Consider the following 19097-nt stretch of genomic DNA (forward strand, 5'->3'; position numbering starts at 1 on the left):
CTTGTTAGAAGTTTAGATGTGTGAAAATAAATTGGGGACACAATGTCACTTTTATTTCGAAAAGTAGAGTAACCCGATATAAAATAAATTATTCAAAATTAATTCAAACCCAAGGAAATGGCTCCATTGGTAAAGTCCCTGATTAACATGCACGAGAACTTGCACTGGGATTCCCAAAGTCCACCCATAATCCAAAGTGTTAAAGCCTGCACCAGGAACTATGGTCCTGAGTTGTGGTTGAGTGTTAGGTAGGCAGGAGCATATGGATCCCTGGAGCTCAGTCTAACCAGCAGAGTCCAACGTATATGTTCCAGGGTCAGTGAGAAACGATTTCTATGGATAATGTGGAGAAAATTAAGTAATGCACCCAATGTCAACCTCTGGCCTCAAAATGCTCAAACTCAGCTATGAATGCACACACACACACACACACACACACACACACATACACATGAATATGTATGTATACAGCACAAACACAGACACATGTATATACATTCTTGCAAAATGATTCTTACCGTTTTATGGATAGTAAAATGAATTAAGAAAGATTTAAAAAATCAATAGTGTAATAACTGTTTCCCTATAAGACAATACTTAAATAATTGTTCTTTGTTATGTAGTAATGTGTTCCATAAGACAATACTACGCTACACTCACATGTTAAAGACCAAATGGAAGATCATGCAAACTCATATACACAGCATGGAGGTCCTAGCCCTTGAAGAACTGACAAGTAATACATCGAACCCCCAGATTCTGGCTGTCCTCTTCTTTGGTGATTCTTGCTCTGTGTGATCCTTTGGTCAAATGACTTCTAATATTATATACTGTTGTAGGATTCAGTATTTACAACATACAAAACTATCACAGAAATGAATTTGTTCTGGATCTAGTCATATCATATAAACATAATATAAAAAAGATCCCCTTTGTTTATTGCCTTGTTTGAGTACGTTGTATTTCTTCTGAGAACTGACCCTTTTTTTTTTTTTTTTTGCAAATACCTTGAATGGTATAAAAGAAGACTAGGAAAAAAATAAACTCGCTTCAGCCTCAAAAAAATAAAATAAAATTTCGTGAAGTTATACTATCACTATCATGTATATTTTTTATTTTATATAATAAGTAGTTATATTTTAAAACATTTGAAAAGATGATAATAATATTTTATTCTCAGCTTATTAGTTGGATCACATTTGGAGCTGTTTGTGAATCTATTTCTTTGTTAGAATATCATGCCATAAAGTTGAGCTGAGAATCACAAGAATTTATTGCTGACTTATTTTTTAATTAAGCAAATTTGGAAGAGAAATGACCATTGAAATAACCACTGTGGGTCAGACTTAAATAAGTATGGATCATCTATAAAGTCATGTAAGTCCTGCTCATGGATTTGCTACAGGCTATCTCTGTAGATTAAATAAATGGAACTATAATTAATTATTTTTCAGTGTATATTTTTACATATACTTTTTGTATGATTTGAAAGTACACACAAGAATTTTTATAACAACACAACTTAAAAGCAATTTTTTGCAATTAGTGACTATGCATCAATGGAAACTGTATTCTTCATTTTTTTCAAAATTGCTTAAGAGTTTTAGTAAGCAGCAGGCTGTTGTACTATAGAGACCCTATTGTCCCTCTTCTTTGTGGAAGATCTTTTCCCTGTAGGGTGCTTGCGATAGCCACTAACCTTTCATGGATGTGCTCAGAACTCTAGCAGGGCAATAAGAGTGTGTCAAACAGGAAAATATATTCTTTAGATAAAATTTGCAGTGACTTTAAATTTCAAAGAGTAATGTTTTGAATTTGCCAAAGTGTTATTCAAAATGCCAACCTAAATTATATAACAGCATTTTTGATATAATAATACAGGTAAATCTAATACCTGCATTTCAATCATTTAGCCACCTTCATTAGCCATTAGCTACATTAATGTAAATTATCCTTTAAAGAAAGCATTCTTTTATTTTTCAGATTGTTGCCTTGCGTGAGCAAAATGTTCATATTCAAAGGAAAATGGTATCAAGTGAGGGGTCCACGGAGTCAGAGCATCTTGAAGGAATGGAAGCAGGCCAGAAAGTTCATGAAAAGGTATGATGCACATAATTTAAATGCATATGCTTACTTCTTGATTCATTTGATAAGATAAAATAATGTAATGAAAAAGCTATAGTATGTGCACAGTGTTTTAATGAGACATTTTATTTGTTTGAAGATTGTTTATTTTAAATTTTAGTGTGTTTGATTTGTAGTAATTACATACATGTGACATTTTATTAATTGCTGTTCATTTGAGTATATGTACAATTTAATTTATATATTAAAAGTACATAAAATATATAATTTGAACTACATATAAAGTATTTTGCATGGTACTTTTTTAAAGGCACTACATTTTAGTTTATAAGTGTTCTTTTTTTTCTTCTTTTTTTTTATTAGGTATTTTCCTCGTTTACATTTTCAATGCTATCCCAAAGGTCCCCCATACCCACCCCCCCAATCCCCTACCCACCCACTCCCCCTTTTTGGCCCTGGCGTTCCCCTGTACTGGGGCATATAAAGTTTGCAAGTCCAATGGGCCTCTCTTTGCAGTGATGCCCGACTAGGCCATCTTTTGATACATATGCAGCTAGAGTTAAGAGCTCCGGGGTACTGGTTAGTTCATAATGTTGTTCCACCTATAGGGTTGCAGATCCCTTTAGTTCCTTGGGTAATTTCTCTAGCTCCTCCATTGGGGGCCCTGTGATCCATCCAATAGCTGACTGTGATCATCCACTTCTGTGTTTGCTAGGCCCCGGCATAGTCTCACAAGAGAGAGCTATATCTGGGTCCTTTCAGCAAAATCTTGTTAGTGTATGCAATGGTGTCATAGCGTGTTAATAAAAATGCTCTTGGTGATCTTTTTGATTTAGAAATTAATTTCTTTTTCTTTTCTCAATAATCTTATTCATACTTCTGATAATATTGTGAAATTAAATACAGGAAGTCATTGATCTCTATCCAGTTTCATTCATTAATCCATCCAACCATTCATTCGCCTTTAGAAAGAAGCCGTTTTTCTTTGCAATATAGTTTAGATGCAGAAAAAGGATATCAGTGGTCTATTTGGCCACAATCCAAAGATGGTTCCTGTGTTTCTAGCATAAGACAGGGAATATAAATTATAAGTGGGTCTTAAATTAGACAAAAATTACTTAAATATTTGCATAAGCTAGGCTTAAAACTCAAGAGAATCTACTAGTTTGCTGTAACCTGTTATATTTTTGGACATTAAGCTCCTTAGGACCACATGAATCAGGTAGCTAAACTGGTGTAATTGCAAGTGCCAAGAGGTTCTAAAACCCAGAGATTAAGAACGTAGTGACAGAATGACAGCAAATAGCATTAAATTCCTGCTGAATTTTAAAGTAGGCACATGCTCACTGATGCTGTTAGAGCCGATGAATGGGAATTTCAGTCTTCCTTCAAGTGTCAGGGACACTCAGTTTGTCAGAGGAGTTTCCAGAGGCGTCCTTCGTATCTGATTGTTGGCAACTGGACAGGTCTTTATTTAAAACCAACATTTAGAAATATTCCATGTGTTTACGTGAAATCTTAAGCTGAATATTAATAATAAATGATTTATGACAATTTCACAAGCTATATATGAGATTAAAGTAAAAAAAAATTTACCCATTCTTCAGTTAAGTCAGTAAGTGTACCACATATTCTTTTTAGAACAAGGTATTTGTATTTAGAAGAATATTAAGGAGAGGAACATAAAATTTGCCATCATTGATTTGTTTACCTGATGTTATCGGGAATAGACCTTTCTTCAAAAATTATAGAGTCACATAGAGTTGGTTATGAAAATTGAATGTATATAATAATCTTTACTTAGGTATCTATAATAGCAAAAATACATAACAACATTTGTGCTACTGGACTTCAAATAGAAGAAATACAAGAAATACGTTTTCAGGAATAAATAACGTAAATGCTTGTCTATTTTTAACATACATATATACACATCCACATGTATCTGCATGCATTTGCTGTTAGCAGCAACAAAATGATGCCCCAATTAATGAGAGATCGCATAAATGATGATATATGCCAGCTATAGTACGTAGTGAGCATATCAACTACTGGTGTGTAACTAAGCTGTATTTCTTGTGTGACAAGGTTGTCTCATGATATATTATTCATAATTCATAAGACTTACTCATTATTTCTCATTATTAGACAGCACACAGCTCCATGATTTTTCTGCTAAACTATAGATAGTTTTTATCAGATTAATTCACAGGTTGCATCTTCTGAAATAGGAAGAATAATTCTATACAATTGGATTTTGTCACTAACTCTAAATGCAATATCTTTAATATAAATGTAGCAATAATTTAATCTGGTGACTGAATTTCTTTACCTTGTGTTACTCCCCAAAATATCCATGCACATAAACAAGATTAATTTAAAACTGCACCTCAATAGCTGAGCAGTAAAATGATTTACCTTTTCTTTTCTATGCTAATCTGGCTACCTCCCAGGCCCATCCCATGATATTTGTATAGTTAATATTGACCTGGCTCTTTGGGCTTCAAGTGTGTTTCCATGATCTGCCTCGGGACCCCTTCCTCATGGCTCCTATTTCTCCATCCTCCTCCCTCGCTGATTTGAATCTCTCTCTCTCTCTCTCTCTCTCTCTCTCTCTCTCTCTCTCTCTCATCTCTTTCCTCTGGCTGGTGGTTGTCATGCCTATTCTCTATTCTCTCCAGGCATTGGGTGATCAACATTTATTGATGAGGCTAAGAATTGTTTACACAACTTGAGACAGGAGATAAGTATAAGTATTACAATGCCCTGTCCAGGTTGAAATGAGATATAAGGGCAGAAAATCAGCATTTGAATAATCCAAGCATATACTTTACACACAGTATACAAAAACATTATGACTAAAACTAACTGACCTTATAGCTCCAGGTATACATATGGAAGAAGCTGAGAAACTGGTGACTTCAAAACCTTTGTACTTCTGTTCATTCTTTTCGCAGAAATATAAATAAAACTTTTTAAACATTGTGATTATATATTCATTTTTTGTTTTTTTTGACAGTTGAAGAGATAGTTCCATGTGCTTGAGATTCGCAGTGTACAACCATGGTTTATAAAACCACTTCAATAGCCTTCAGTATGAGCCTTATGCTAGATAACTTTATGTCAACTTGAAAGAAGCTAAAATCATCTGAAAGAAGAGATCCTCCTTAAGGTCAGGCTGTAGGCAAACCTGTAAGGCATTTTCTTAATTAGTGATTGTAACAAAGGTCCCAAGCCATTGTGGTTGGTGCCATTCCTTGGCTGTTTGTCCTGTGTTCTATAAGAAAGAAGGATGACAGACATTATACAGAGAGAGTCTAACTTGGAGTTCATCATCAAATCCCTCCACTCTAAGCTCAGGAAATCCTGAGGCAGAAAGATGGTAAGAGTCAGAGGGGATGTAGGACACTATGAAAACAAGATTCACAAAATTAACTAAGCAAGGCTCATATGAGCTTAGAACGACTGACATGGGACCTACACAGATCTGCACCAGGTCTTCTGGATATATATTACGTCTATTAGCTTAGTATTTTTATGGGATTCCTGAGTAACAATGGGTCATGCTCTGACTCCTTTGCCTGTTCTTGGGACTCTTTCCTCTTATTGGGGTACCGTGTGTCTAACTTTGTCATGTTTGGTTGTTATTTCTTAGAAGCCTGCTATTTCCTAATGAGAGTGAGAATGTGAGGGCAGTTGCAGGAGAGGGGAGGTGGGCAGTAACAGAAAAACCAACAAACAAAAGCCTGGAACGCCATGTTTAGCAAGCCAGTAAGTGCTAATGTTCCTAATGGCCTGTGCATTAGCTCCTGCCTCCAGCATCCAGCCCTGCTTGAGTTACTCTCCTGACTTCCTTTAGTGATTGACTAAGATGTGGATATGTAAGTCAAAGAAACCCTTTTGTATGCAACTCATCTTGATCATGTTGTTTGAGCACAGCAATATTAACTAACCTTAACTAGGAGAGAAATTGGTACCAGGATAGTGAGGTACTGCTGTGACAGACACAACCATGTATTTTGGGAAAGATTATGGAAGGGCTTGGAACTTTGAAAGAGAAAAGCCATTGACCTTTCAAAGCTTGGTGAGATGTTCTGTGGAAACTTAGAAGATAAGAATGTGGAGAGCAAGACAGACAACAGAGGCCTGGCTCGTAAAGCATCAGAGGGCAGCAAAGACTCCACAGAGCTTTTGTGTGAAGAATCTGTGGTGCCTGGCTAGATAGAGATAAAACATCAGCTGTGATCATCAAGAGACCAGACACACTAAAGTAAAACCTTTGTACTTTGCTGTGACAATGTGTGCTGGTTATCTGGAGCTGAGAAATTAGCAGTGATTAAACAGAGACCAGCTTTATTGGGGTGAAATCTTCTAGTCAGTACACCAAAGCTATGTCTCTGAGATGGCCAAGTGTGTGTCTTGTTTTGGCAGCCAAACGTGGTCATGTGTAAGAGTCTCCTTGGTGTTACTGGTTTTGGAGACATGAAGGGGTCAGCTGAGGCTTGGCCCTGTGGGGCATTGGTAAACACGAAGTAGGAGAAGTAGGGGAATCCAGAAAAGAAGGGGTCATGGAGAAAGTTGAGGCTTTGTAACGTGAAGAACAGCCAGGCAAAGATATTTGTGAAAGAATAGCAGAGTTGCAGTAGAAGACCTCAGCATTTTGGAGAGGCCACCACCAGGAGATAACTACCAAGAACAGTGGCAAGTATGAGGTGAAACTGGTCCCAGACTGAAAAAAAAAAAAAAAAAAAGCTACCTATGTTGCAAAGGGCAGGGTCAGAGAAGTGAACCCTCCTTGGAGGAGCCTAGGAAATTGTGACTGAATCCCTGGTATTGGACACTGAGTGATTTATACTGTTGACTCTTGGTTTTATTTGTATCACATTGTGACCATGCCTTCATTCTTCCTTTTGAAATAATTTACTCTGAATTTTATCAGAGCCTAAGTGAGAGACTTTGGACTTTAAAAAGGACTGTGGATTTTGTCTAAAGAGACTAAATTTTTAAAGTGTCAGGATTTTTTTTAAGACTGTGGACCTTTTAGAGTTTGTAGAATGTATTATCCTGGTGTTTATATCAATGTCTGATCTTGGGGATGAACAATAAAGGAAAGGTGATATTTATGTGTCAACATGAATATGGATCAATCGTGTTAGTAAGTTGATCCTCAATAAAGAAAATGTCTCCATAATCAGACTGTAGGAAAGCCTGCAGGGTATATTCTTGAGTAGTGATTGATGGAAGAGGGCCCAGCCCACTGTGGGTGGTTCAACCCTAGGATACTAGTCTTGGGTTCTGTAAGAAAGCAGGTTGAGCAAGCCAGTAAGCTGTACTCCTCTCCGGCCTCTGCAATCTTTCCTGTCTCCAGGTTTCGGGCTTGCTTGAATTCACATCATAACTTCCTTCAGTGACAAGCAGTGATTTGGAAGAATAAGCCAGCTAAATCCTTTACTTCCCAAATGAAACATGGTGTTTCATTACAGTGATGATAACCCTCATGAGGACAAACCTAAAAATTATGATTTGTACATTATTTTAAATTTGAATTTTAATAATAAAACTGTGATCAATTGAATATTAAATCTGTGATTGGGTTTTCACAATTAAATGCTGCATTTAGAGGAAATTTTCTTATCTGATGAATGTTAATCAAATACAAAATAAAAAAAATAAGGTCAGGTTTATCATTTAATTATGTATGGTAGTTACACATAAAAGCATTGCTTGTTATCTATTTTTAGTCTTATTTTCATAGCATGACCATTTGAGATATAGCAATACCATCGACCAAGAAATTATAATAGGTTTATAATTTAACCGTTGCTTTTTAAATCTATCTAAGCATAGGAAAACAGAATTTAGTTTGGTGAATGTGTGATAACCTCTTGTTCAGAGTAATAAAATCACTCAAATTACATAAACAGGGTAGATTACTAGCCATTTGGGGATATTTTGTAATAGCACCATGAGAATTCAGTTGACTGAGTTAACAAAATAGTCTCATTGGAAGTACCCTCAAAAATGGATTTTAATACTCAAGAGTGCCCTATAATTATTGTCAACATTTCTAGAACAAAAGTTAAAAAAAAAAGAAAAGAAAAGAAAAGAAAAGAAAAGAAAAGAAAAGAAAAGAAAGAAGAAGAAGCGAGGAAATAAGATTAGATGAAGGAATTTTAAAGGTTTCTTTGTGATCTTAGATTTAGTGTTGTCCAAAGAATATTTTCATGTAACAAAATTCCAGAACACTACTTGTTACCTTGCTTAAACTAGGCTCAACAGGATTTATTTTGCTACTGTTTCAGAGTGATGGAGTTAATCTGCAAATTACTACAGCAATACCCATGTTGCTCTTTGAGACAGTCATGTTTAAAATTTCCAAGCTGTCTGCTTCCCTTTTTTTGGCTCTAGTCTCTTAGTAAACTAAGAGATATCGATAGGTAGAATGGTAATGGTAAAAATTCAAAAGTCATATCCTCATGATAAATTTGGTAAAAACTTAGACTGAACAATATTCATGCAAGAGTCATATTGAAAACCTGATAAGACGTGAAATCAAATGGTATTAGGCATTAAATAAATATTATATTGAAGATTAAGAAAAAGATAAGGCATTAGACATTTAAAAAACTTAGAGCGAATTTAGAGTAAAGAATTGGTATGCAAATGTTTTAAGAATGGATGACATGCCTTTTTTATAGTCTAGGGATGGGAGAATATCACAACAACTCTATACTAGTGTACAGGAAAGCTTATAGCAATGGCTAATGCGAACAGTGTGGGTAACAAAATTCTAATAGTCCCTGGTAGAGTTCACTTTATTCTTTATGCAATGGAAAAGGTTGAAAGGGTTTTAGGCTTGGAATTTTAATTACATTATTTTAAATAATCTGAATGACGGGTTAATGTATATCTGTCACTTTTCCATTCTTCAGTAGGTAGACCTAGGTAGTTTTCTTTTCAAATAACATGACAGAGATAAAATGACCTGTGTGGACCAAAGTGTTCAACACCCACAACTTATTTCACTTTTCTTCACAGAAAAGTTTTCATCAGAACGTTCTTCACATTTCTTCAAGATAGTAAATGTGTTCTTGTTTTCAGAATTACCCATACTTATTTTTTTTTCTAGAGTTGATACTTATTTTATGTGAGAGTATTACAAAGGACTTGCAACTTCTCCTGAGTATAGTTTTTTAATGCAGAACTGAGTTCACAAGGAAGCAGCATTCCAAATGCTTGATTATTGTATGTATGACTCTCCAACTTTAGCTAAGGTCCAATATTTACACTCACGTGCTGGTACCTCAAATCCCCAACAGATCATTGCTTACTCTAATGTGGGCTATATATCTAGCTAAGAAATAAATAAAGTGCTTGCCTTTGCCCCAAGACAACGTAGCTGATTTCATTGGCAGTTATTCTGATGCTAAATCATGTTTCTATGAATACATAATTTTATATTTGTATTTTAATCATATGCACATTTCCCTGATGGGAATAATATTTTATACAGATGAAAGATAAACTTTCTTCTCCTTAATTCATGTTTTATAGTTTTTACATTTGCCATCAGTCCTTCACACATAGGATTGTTTCAACCCAGTTAAGACACAGATGGGAAAAGTGTCTTTGTACTTAGCAAAATGAAAATGAACTCATTGATCCTAATAATAGCAAGTCTGACAGGAACCTAGTTGATATGTTGATATAACCCATTTGGGGGCAATCTGTACACATCTAAACAACCAATAATGATATATTTGAGAAAATAGAACCGCTGCTTTTCTTTAGTTCTTAGTTTAGCATAGAATCATTTCTGAAATTTTGTTAGTGACTTTCTAAACAAAAGTAATAAATAAAATAATAAAATATTAATTCTAGTCATTTCTCTTCTTTATCCTTGCAAACTATATACAAGATTTGAAAAAGTTATAGGTGTCCATTTCATGTAAATCACTTAAGATGTTTATTTCATGATATAATATAGGATAAGTCTACTAATTTTAACTTCTAATAGTTATGAACATTAATCATAAAAATGATGAACAGTAATTCCTTAGTTATGTTTGATTTAAAATGCTATAATATGCCATAGTTCTACCAATCCAAATGTATTAAATACAGTGAGTTTACTTACATGGTAGTTTAAATATTATGAGAATAAAAGAAGTTAAGTACACTACAATTCTTTAGAAGGAACAATACAAACAAAAACAAACTAATAGAAACAAACTCTTGATTTTAAATTTGGAAAAAATTTAAAATATTCTAATTTTTATAAATAAGTAAAATTTATTTTGAAACTATGACTCTCATACTGTGTTGTTCATCTTCGTGTGTTTGAGTGACATCACTCAATATAATTTTTTCTATTTAAAGTTCAGCAACATTGTGTATTTATAGCAGTTTAGTTTTGATGTTAAATTTACTTTTATTCTCACTTATAAATAGTCTAATGGGGATATTACACATTTTTTCTTTTTAATAATTTTTATATTTTTATCATATTTTTTCTTTGGCCTTAACTGTTCCCAGATCTTTTAACAGCTCTTTACCTTACCAGCCCCATGTTCTATCTCTCAAAAAGAGAATAAATGTTTTTAAAAATGTACAGACACAGAGAGAGAGGGGGGAGGGGAGAGAGAGAGAGAGGAGAGAGAGAACTGAGAGAGTGCTCAATTCCCAGGCAACATTGGTTATTAGTGTGGAGCACAGAGAACTGCCTATAATTTGGTGGTCCAAGTTTTCTCAGAAGTACCAAAGTGATGCTAAGAGCCTTTGTTCTTAGTTGTTCAACATTACCTAAATGTAAAACAGTATTTCTAATCTTACAACTCACTTTAGTTAAAAGGATAAATGAACCTTGAACTGAGCAGGGAGCCTTCCCTGCTGGCTAGCTCTCAGTGTTCTAGAAGGTGCTTTGTAGTTTCCAGAAAAGCAAAGTCATCAATGGTCTTATCAGCACTGGGCCCTGTATGCTACAAAGCTGACTTACATAGTAAGACTAATGAGTTCACAGAGGCAACACTGGCAAAACTGTTAATAAGGGGAGCCAGTCATTCTCTTAATTAAATTCGAGAGACCTGGTTCAAAGAAAAAACTTCATGTCTCCTACTGTAAACATGTCAAAGGCCCAAGGAAAGATCTATTGATGCTGCTTTTCTGAATCTATTCATGTTGTCAAAGTAGCCTATAAATATTTATGTTTATCTTCATATTTGTGTTGCTGCTGACCTTGGTCAAATAGGCTTTTCATTGCGGTCACCAGTGGTGGCGCACGCCTTTAATCCCAGGACTTGGGAAGCAGAGGCAGGAGGATTTCTGTCTCCAACAGTGTGGGGGAAGAGGGGATTGAGAACACAAGAGATGGAAGATGGCCAAAAGAGCTAGGAGATGTTATTTTTGCTGTTGCTGTTGCTGTTGTTGTTGGCTGCCATCAAAAAATCAAGCTGGGCATGGTGGCGCACGCCTTTAATCCCAGCACTCAGGAGGCAGAGGCAGGCGGATTTCTGAGTTCGAGGCCAGCCTGGTCTACAGAGTGAGTTCCAGGACAGCCAGAGCTATACAGAGAAACCCTGTCTCGAAAAAAAAAAAAAAAAATCAAATACATAACATCTGTGGTTACCTACAAATGACGTGCACCAAATCCTGCTACTGAAACTTTTAGAAATGAAAGAACAGGATTTTAAGGCTTCACCTTTATAAGAGGAGAGCTTCCTGACATTTGATTGCTCTCAAGGAAGGAGAGTTTTTAGATTTATTGGCAACTGGTAGATTCCCTTTGTTCAGTGGATGACCCCACCACTCATGTATAAATTGGTAGCATTAACTAAACTCAGTCACTTAAAAATGACAAATAAATAAGAGTGGCATAAGAAAAAGTGTATTTTATACTTATCAACAAACATCACTGGTCATATTAATATTAGGAATGATAGAGGACTTTTAATTTGAAACATTTAAAGGTAACTAATTGATGCTAAGTTAAAGAAAAATATTTTGGGGACTATCATTTTATTACTCTTAGTTTCTCAATGATCTTATTATTTCATTTTCCTGTTGTGCTGTTTTTATACTTAGTGGCTAATAAGATACAACCACCAATAAAGCACAACCATGACCTTGGTCTTTGATTCTTAGTGCCATCTAAATATTATCAATACCTAAGAAAATTTGTAAAACAACTGCACAGAAAATCTCACCATTTTGAATCATCCAGAATGGAGTGCATCGGTATTTTCTGATTCAGTTCTCCAAAGTGTTCCAAAAATCACAGACACTGAATGAAAAGTTGTTTTTGCTCTCTTAAACTCTAGATTTATAAAAACGCAAAAATGCACATCATTAATGGTATAAAATAGACTTAAAGAGACAATGCAGAACTGAAAACAACAGCTCTTGGTTCTGTGGTAGAGAACCTCAAACAACAGATACAACATGGTCTATGTTGGATACATTTGAAATTAGTGAACATTTCAGATATTTGAAAGAAAAAGAAAAGAAGGCAGAATAAGAAAATTTAAAAAACAATATTGTAGACAGTCCTAAAGTTCAACTAAGTTATGACTTATAACCTTAAAGCCTTTGTGTCTGTATTCAGTAAATTATTTCAGGTTCCTTGCACATATTTGGTTACATGGTTTCCTTGTATTCATACTCAGTGAATACACATTATGTTACTGTCAAACAGGAGTTTTGCTCATCTAAGGACCTTCCTTTGTATCTGGCATAATACAAATAAATAGAGTTGGAATTGTGGTGGTTTATTGAGTTAGTAAATAAGGGAAAGAAAGAAGAATGTACAGAAATAGTAGGAGTCGGGCATGAGAAACACAGCTTTTAAAGCAGACACTGGAACCAAAATGTCGAGTGTGAAGACTTTATCTTGTGATGTTTTAAAGTGTCAACCAAACTACTTTGCTCTTTGTGTATCAGTTTACAGTCTGCATCTGGTATAATTATTAGATATTAAGTAACTAAGTTATGTCATTCACTTATATTTGTGGCTATCATGTAATGAGAACTTAAGGAATTTGAGCAACATAGAAATATTGTTTTGAACCCACACTTGGAGATAGAATCCTTACGACTATTTTCTGGGGAAGGCAGCTCATATAGCTATTGTAATCAGTATACAGTCTTATTTGATGACTTGGATGTAAATGGAAGCTCAAGATTTAGCATATTACATGAACCTTCATGATCTCTAGGAAGAAACAGTGGTGTTTGTAGGTCACTCCACTGCCTGTATCCTTCCAAAATCTCTACTTGTACTAATGCTTAGGATAGAATTTATTTATGTCATTCACTCATATTTGTGTTGGATTGTTGAATAGTATATTTAATATTTCATTCAAAAATATTCTTTATATTAATGCAATATTGATTTATGCTAAGTGTACATCAACCACCTACATTTTTATTCTTCTTCTTATTATTTTTATGCCTGTCAATATTTCCTGTCTGAATCTGTGTTATTTATTTTATAGCTCTAGATACCTTCATTTATACATTCTTTTGCTCACAGAGATAATTCTTCCTAGTCTAGAAAAGTCTGATGATTTATGGGAATGTCTGTGAATGTCATAATAACTTCTTGACAGTGTAATCGGCAATACATTGCTAACTATTAAATGCCAGAGTTACTTGTAAAAATGGGATGGAACTGTTTATTGGTTATTCTGTATGTGCTAGTAAATTTTAATAATATTTATGCCTCTATTACAAGAATTTATTTACTAGGTAGATCAATTTCAATCACCGACTCCTCTACTTTCATATTTCTATTTTCTTTTAGAAAGATCAGTAAATAGTAAGAAGTAAGAATAGTAAGAGAGAATGATAATCTATTTGAAATATAGTAAAGTAACAAACTAGCTTTTTTGTACATGTACATGTTGAGAATATTCTTATAACAGAAAATATATATTAACTCTTAAATGTATTAGTGTTAAGGAAAGACACCAACTATTCTTTCCCATCAGCAGTAAATAAATAGCTAATATTTAAATATATGAGTAATCTGAATTGAATGTGTTTTTTAAAAGAACCTTTATTTTAGGGGCCTGAGCTGCAATTTGGGGGATATAGTATTTAAGTCGCATCCCCTGGTTTCATCCATAGCATAGAATTTTAAATCAGCTTGTATATTTATAAACAGAGAAGTTTCACAAACACTTCAGGTAAAGGTAAATTGGCAGATCACTCCAGCAGATTTTCACATACTGCTCTAAATTTCACAGGTGTGTCCAAGCGATGCAATGCATTTCTGCTGCTTAATGAATTTAAAGGTTAACATTTTAAAAGAGTCTTATTTTAGTTGCCTGATTACTGTTTATATTTATTTAAAATTATCTCATCTTAAACCTAATAAAGCTTGCTGTATTAAACAAGATTTTAATGGACTTCAGGTGCACAGAATTGCAATAATAAATTTTTTTCTAATTATAAAATTACAACCATTTATATGAAATAAATACTCAAAATATGCACATAATTGAGATAGATCTATATTATTTATATACATATGTTTATGAACACACACATAACTGATCATATATATTCTATATACTTATATATCATATCTATATAACATACTGATTTTTATACACACCACACACACACACACACACACTGCAGTGCTACCTTAAGCCTGGAAGTTCTAGGAAGCTTAGAAGACAGTCATAACAAGCCATTTGGAGCATTTCTCCATGGTTTCTGCTTGAATTTCTCACTCCATGTTTCTGCCTTACTTGAGTTTCTGCCTTGACTTCTCTTGATTATTGAATATAACCTGGAAGTTCAAGATGATACAAACCCGTTCCTTCCCAAGTTTCTTTGTATCAGAGTGTTTTATCACAGTGATATGGAACAAAGACAATTATGTAAGTCTTAGCATGCCAAAGGTATTAAGGATTCCGTGATTTTAAATAGAATTTTCCCATTATAAAAGTAGGTTTGAATCATTTTACAGATTTGAAAAGTGTTTTTAAAAAGCAACTTTATTCATTTACAATACACATAAGGATTTTAACCAATCCTAAATCTGATAGGGGACTAATATCCAATATATACAAAGAACTCAAGAAGCTGGACTCCAGAAATTCAAATAACTCCATTAAAAATGGTGTACAGAGCTAAACAAAGAATTCTCAACTGAGGAATACCGAACGACTGAGAAGCACCTGAAAAAATGTTCAACATCCTTAATCATCAGGGAAATGCAAATCAAAGGAACCCTGAGATTCCACCTCACACCAGTCAGAATGGCTAAGATCAAAAATTCAGGTGACAGCAGATGCTGGCAAAGATGTGGAGAAAGAGGAACACTCCTCCATTGCTTGTGGAATTGCAAGCTTGTACAACCACTCTAGAAGTCAGTCTGGAGGTTCCTCAAAAAATTGGACATAATACTACCGGAAGATCCAGTACTCCCTCTCCTGGGCATAAACCCAGAAGATGTTCCAACTGGTAATAAGAACACATGCTCCACTATGTTCATAGCAGCCTTATTTATAATAGCCAGATGCTGGAAAGAACCCAGATGTCCCTCAACAAAGAAATGGATACAGAAAATGTGGTACATTTACACAGCTATTAAAAACAATGAATTTATGAAATTCTTGGGCAAATGGATGTATCTGGAGGATATCATCCTTAGTGAGGTAACCCAATTACAAAAGAAGTCATTAGATATGCACTCACTGATAAGTAGATATTAGCCCAGTAACTTAGAATACCCAAGATACAATTTGCAAAACAGAAGAAAATCAAGAAGAGGGAAGACCAACGGGTAGATATTTCATTCCTCCTTAGAACAGGGAACAAAATACCCATGAAAGGAGTTACAGAGACAAAGTTTGGAGCTAAGATGAAAGGAGGGACTATCCAGGAACAGTTCATAGAATAAGGTGTGCTTAGTCCCTCAGAGCCCTGGGCTGGGGGTGGGGTCTGTTTGGGGTCTGTTTGGTTGATACTGTTGTTCTTCCTATGGGGTTGCATACCCCTTCAGATCCTTCAGTCTTTTCTTTAAACCACTAACCAAAAAATTCCCATGGAGGGACCCATGGCTCCAGCCGTATATGTAGCAGAGGATGGGCTTGTTGGGCATCAGTGAGAGGAGAGGCCCTTGCTCCTGTGAAGGCTTGATGCCCAGTGTAGAGGACTTCGAGGGCGGGGAGGAGGGAGAGGGTGAGTGGGTGGGGGGGCACCCTCATAGAAGCAGGGAGACAGGGAGGGGATAGGGTGTTTCAGAGGGGGGACTGGGAAAGGGGGTAACATTTGAAATGTAAATAAAGAAAATAGCCAAATGAATGAATAAACAAACAAACAAACAAACAAAGGTAGGCAACTGTGACCTCTTGCATTATGCAAATATCTGAACAACGACTGAAAAGAGAACACTAAAGAGCAATTCAGAGATGAATTTCAGGGGAGGCTGGTACTGTTTGTTAGGTGTGTAGTAGCTATGATAGTTTTACAGGGTTTTAAATTTTTAAAAAAAGCATCTTGGAACTGAGAAAAATACAAACCTTTACCAACAAAAAGCACTGCTTTTAAAAAGGTATATGCATGTGTCACAAGAGTTGAAAGCTTTTTTTTTTTTTAATTGTTAAATTGTAGCTGTAGAGGCACAGAGACTTGTGAGGCAAATGTGTAACTCATGCCTCAGACGCAGATCCACTTAGGTAGCCAATGGGCAGGGAGAGCCTGGCAGTTGGGTTTTAAAAGGGGCTATTTTCTGGTTTTAGTGATGCTTCTTAGGAACAAAATTGCACATGGGAGGAGGATACATTTACATTTTTATTCAAATGCTTCTTAATTTATGGAGGGTTGGAACAAACTCATGCTGTTAAGGGAGTGTCTTAGGGGAACAAGCTGTGCTGCTTTGATCTTCCCAGACCTTCCTGTTTATGCTTGGTTAGGATCTTTCTCTTTCTGAAAATCATCTCCTCCTCTGCCGTCTCTGTTCTCTAGATGCAGAACTTGAACTTAGCATCTATGGGACAAAATTTCTCATTTCCTTGCTTTTCGTCCTTCCCATATTTCTTTTCTCCCCTTCATTTCTCCAATCTATCCATCCTTCCTACCGCTGTTTTTCTTCTTCCCTCCATTCCTTCCTTGCTTTGTCATTTATTCCCTTTGTCATTTCTTCCTTCTTCTTATCTCCCTTAGTTTCCTCTCTCCCCTATCTCTCCCTCCCTTTCTCTCTCTCCATTCTTTTCTTTCTACTCATAGGCCCACCCCTGCTTGTGTACTGTATTGATGACTGAATTCAGGTCCTTGTATATGCACTGTATGTGTTTTTCACCAAAGCCGATATCCCAATCATTCCATTAATTGAAAAATAGTTCCTGTATATTCTTTCCTGATAATTTAGTTATCAGGAAAGAATATCATGATAATTGCATTGCCCTGCCTGAATATCCAATTCACTTGAAAGTTTTAACTGCTACTCACATATGCAATCGATCACTAAAGCATGCTCCTTCCATCAAACTGAAACATTGCATTTTTGGATTAATGTATTCTTTTTCTAATGAGCCTTCCTTTCTCTCTGAATTTTCGTCCTATCACTCTCTTATACTTTGTTACCTTTGTTTGACTTTGCATACACATGAAATTCTGCATATAACCAAGATTATGTTGTTACCAATTTTCTGGTTCATCATATTTATAATCTCTTCCAAGTTCAATCATGGTACATAAAATGGAAAGGCTCTTCGTTGTAGAGTCAGTATTATATTAGCATATAACCACATTTTCTCTACTCATCTGATCAGTTAGGAAGCACTTTGATGTCATATGTTGAGTGTTATGAGTAATACTACATTGAATAACAAGGTAGAGATGGCATAGTAAAATTCTCCTTTGTATATTTAGTAATACACTGAACAGCGAGCTCACTAGATTACATGCAATTCTATTTTTTATTATATTGATACCTTATCACATTCCATAATGGCTGTATAACTTATATTCACTTAATGTAAATTCTTGCCAACATGTGCTGTCCTCTAACATTTGTATACCAGGCATTAGAATAATCATGAGATAATTTTTCATTGTGGTTTCATTTTGTACCTCCCTTGATGATTTCTAATGTTGGAACTATTTTCGTAAATCTGGTCATATATAACTTTTATTTTAAGAAATGTCTTTCTGGATTTTTTGAAGATTTCTCCATATATTTTTTTTAGTCTTTTGTTATTGAGTTCTCTGCTTTCTTTAAATATTTTCATATTTTTTAAAAGAAATTTTTGAAAAATAGATTTCCTACTTACTAGACAGCTTTCCCAAAAAGGAGAAATGACTGCTTCAACATATTTGACCTTTTTCAGCTTCCTCCACTGTGTATTGTACATATATAATGTTTAAGTTTTGATAATGCAGAAATCAGAATTTCAGAGGGATCATATAAGTTATGTTATTTCAACCAAAAATGTAAATTTTATTCGTATGAATGTCATGAAAACTAAAACCTGTAATTTTGGTGTCCCATTCATCACTCTATAAAAATACGTTGGGAGAAGAATGGAGTCCTGAGTAAAGAAGGAAATATGGGGAGGGCCTACTGTCATTCAAAGATCCTTGACAAGTCATATGGAAACCTACTACTATAGGTTTCTAGAATTTATAAGTATATGAAAGAATTTTAAATGCAGTCACTCTAGGATGGAAAAGACAACGCCTCAACTAGACATCTACAACCACCAAGAGCTAACAGTGCTAGTAATGGATTACATCTTGTTGAATAGTTGCCTGAAATTGTCCTAAGATTGCCTAAGCATCATCAGAGATGGTCAACACTTTTGCTTACCATTCACAGACTGATGATAAGGCCCTACTGCAGAAAATACGATGTAATTAGGTTATACAACATGAAATAAAGTTGGTGCCCAGCTTGAAACTTAACTTCTAGTGACTTGTTTTCATGGTTCTAGAATGTACTTTCACACTACAGGAGGAGAAAAATAATCATCAAATAATACCATGATAAAGATCCTGAAATC

At 35.0% G+C, this 19097-nt stretch overlaps 1 protein-coding gene across 51 annotated transcripts in view; it reads left to right on the forward strand.

Annotated features, from left to right (window-relative positions):
- Positions 1-19097, forward strand: part of Ppfia2 (protein tyrosine phosphatase, receptor type, f polypeptide (PTPRF), interacting protein (liprin), alpha 2) — a 463969-nt gene that overhangs the window by 329254 nt on the left and 115618 nt on the right. For all 51 annotated transcript variants that reach the window (XM_030245137.1, XM_006513776.4, XM_006513780.4 and 48 more), the window contains one exon: positions 1984-2100. In XM_030245137.1, coding sequence (XP_030100997.1) covers positions 1984-2100 — 117 coding nt within the window. The remainder of the gene's footprint in view (positions 1-1983; positions 2101-19097) is intronic.

Source organism: Mus musculus, chromosome 10 (assembly GCF_000001635.26).
Source record: "Mus musculus strain C57BL/6J chromosome 10, GRCm38.p6 C57BL/6J".
Taxonomy (NCBI): domain Eukaryota; kingdom Metazoa; phylum Chordata; class Mammalia; order Rodentia; family Muridae; genus Mus; species Mus musculus.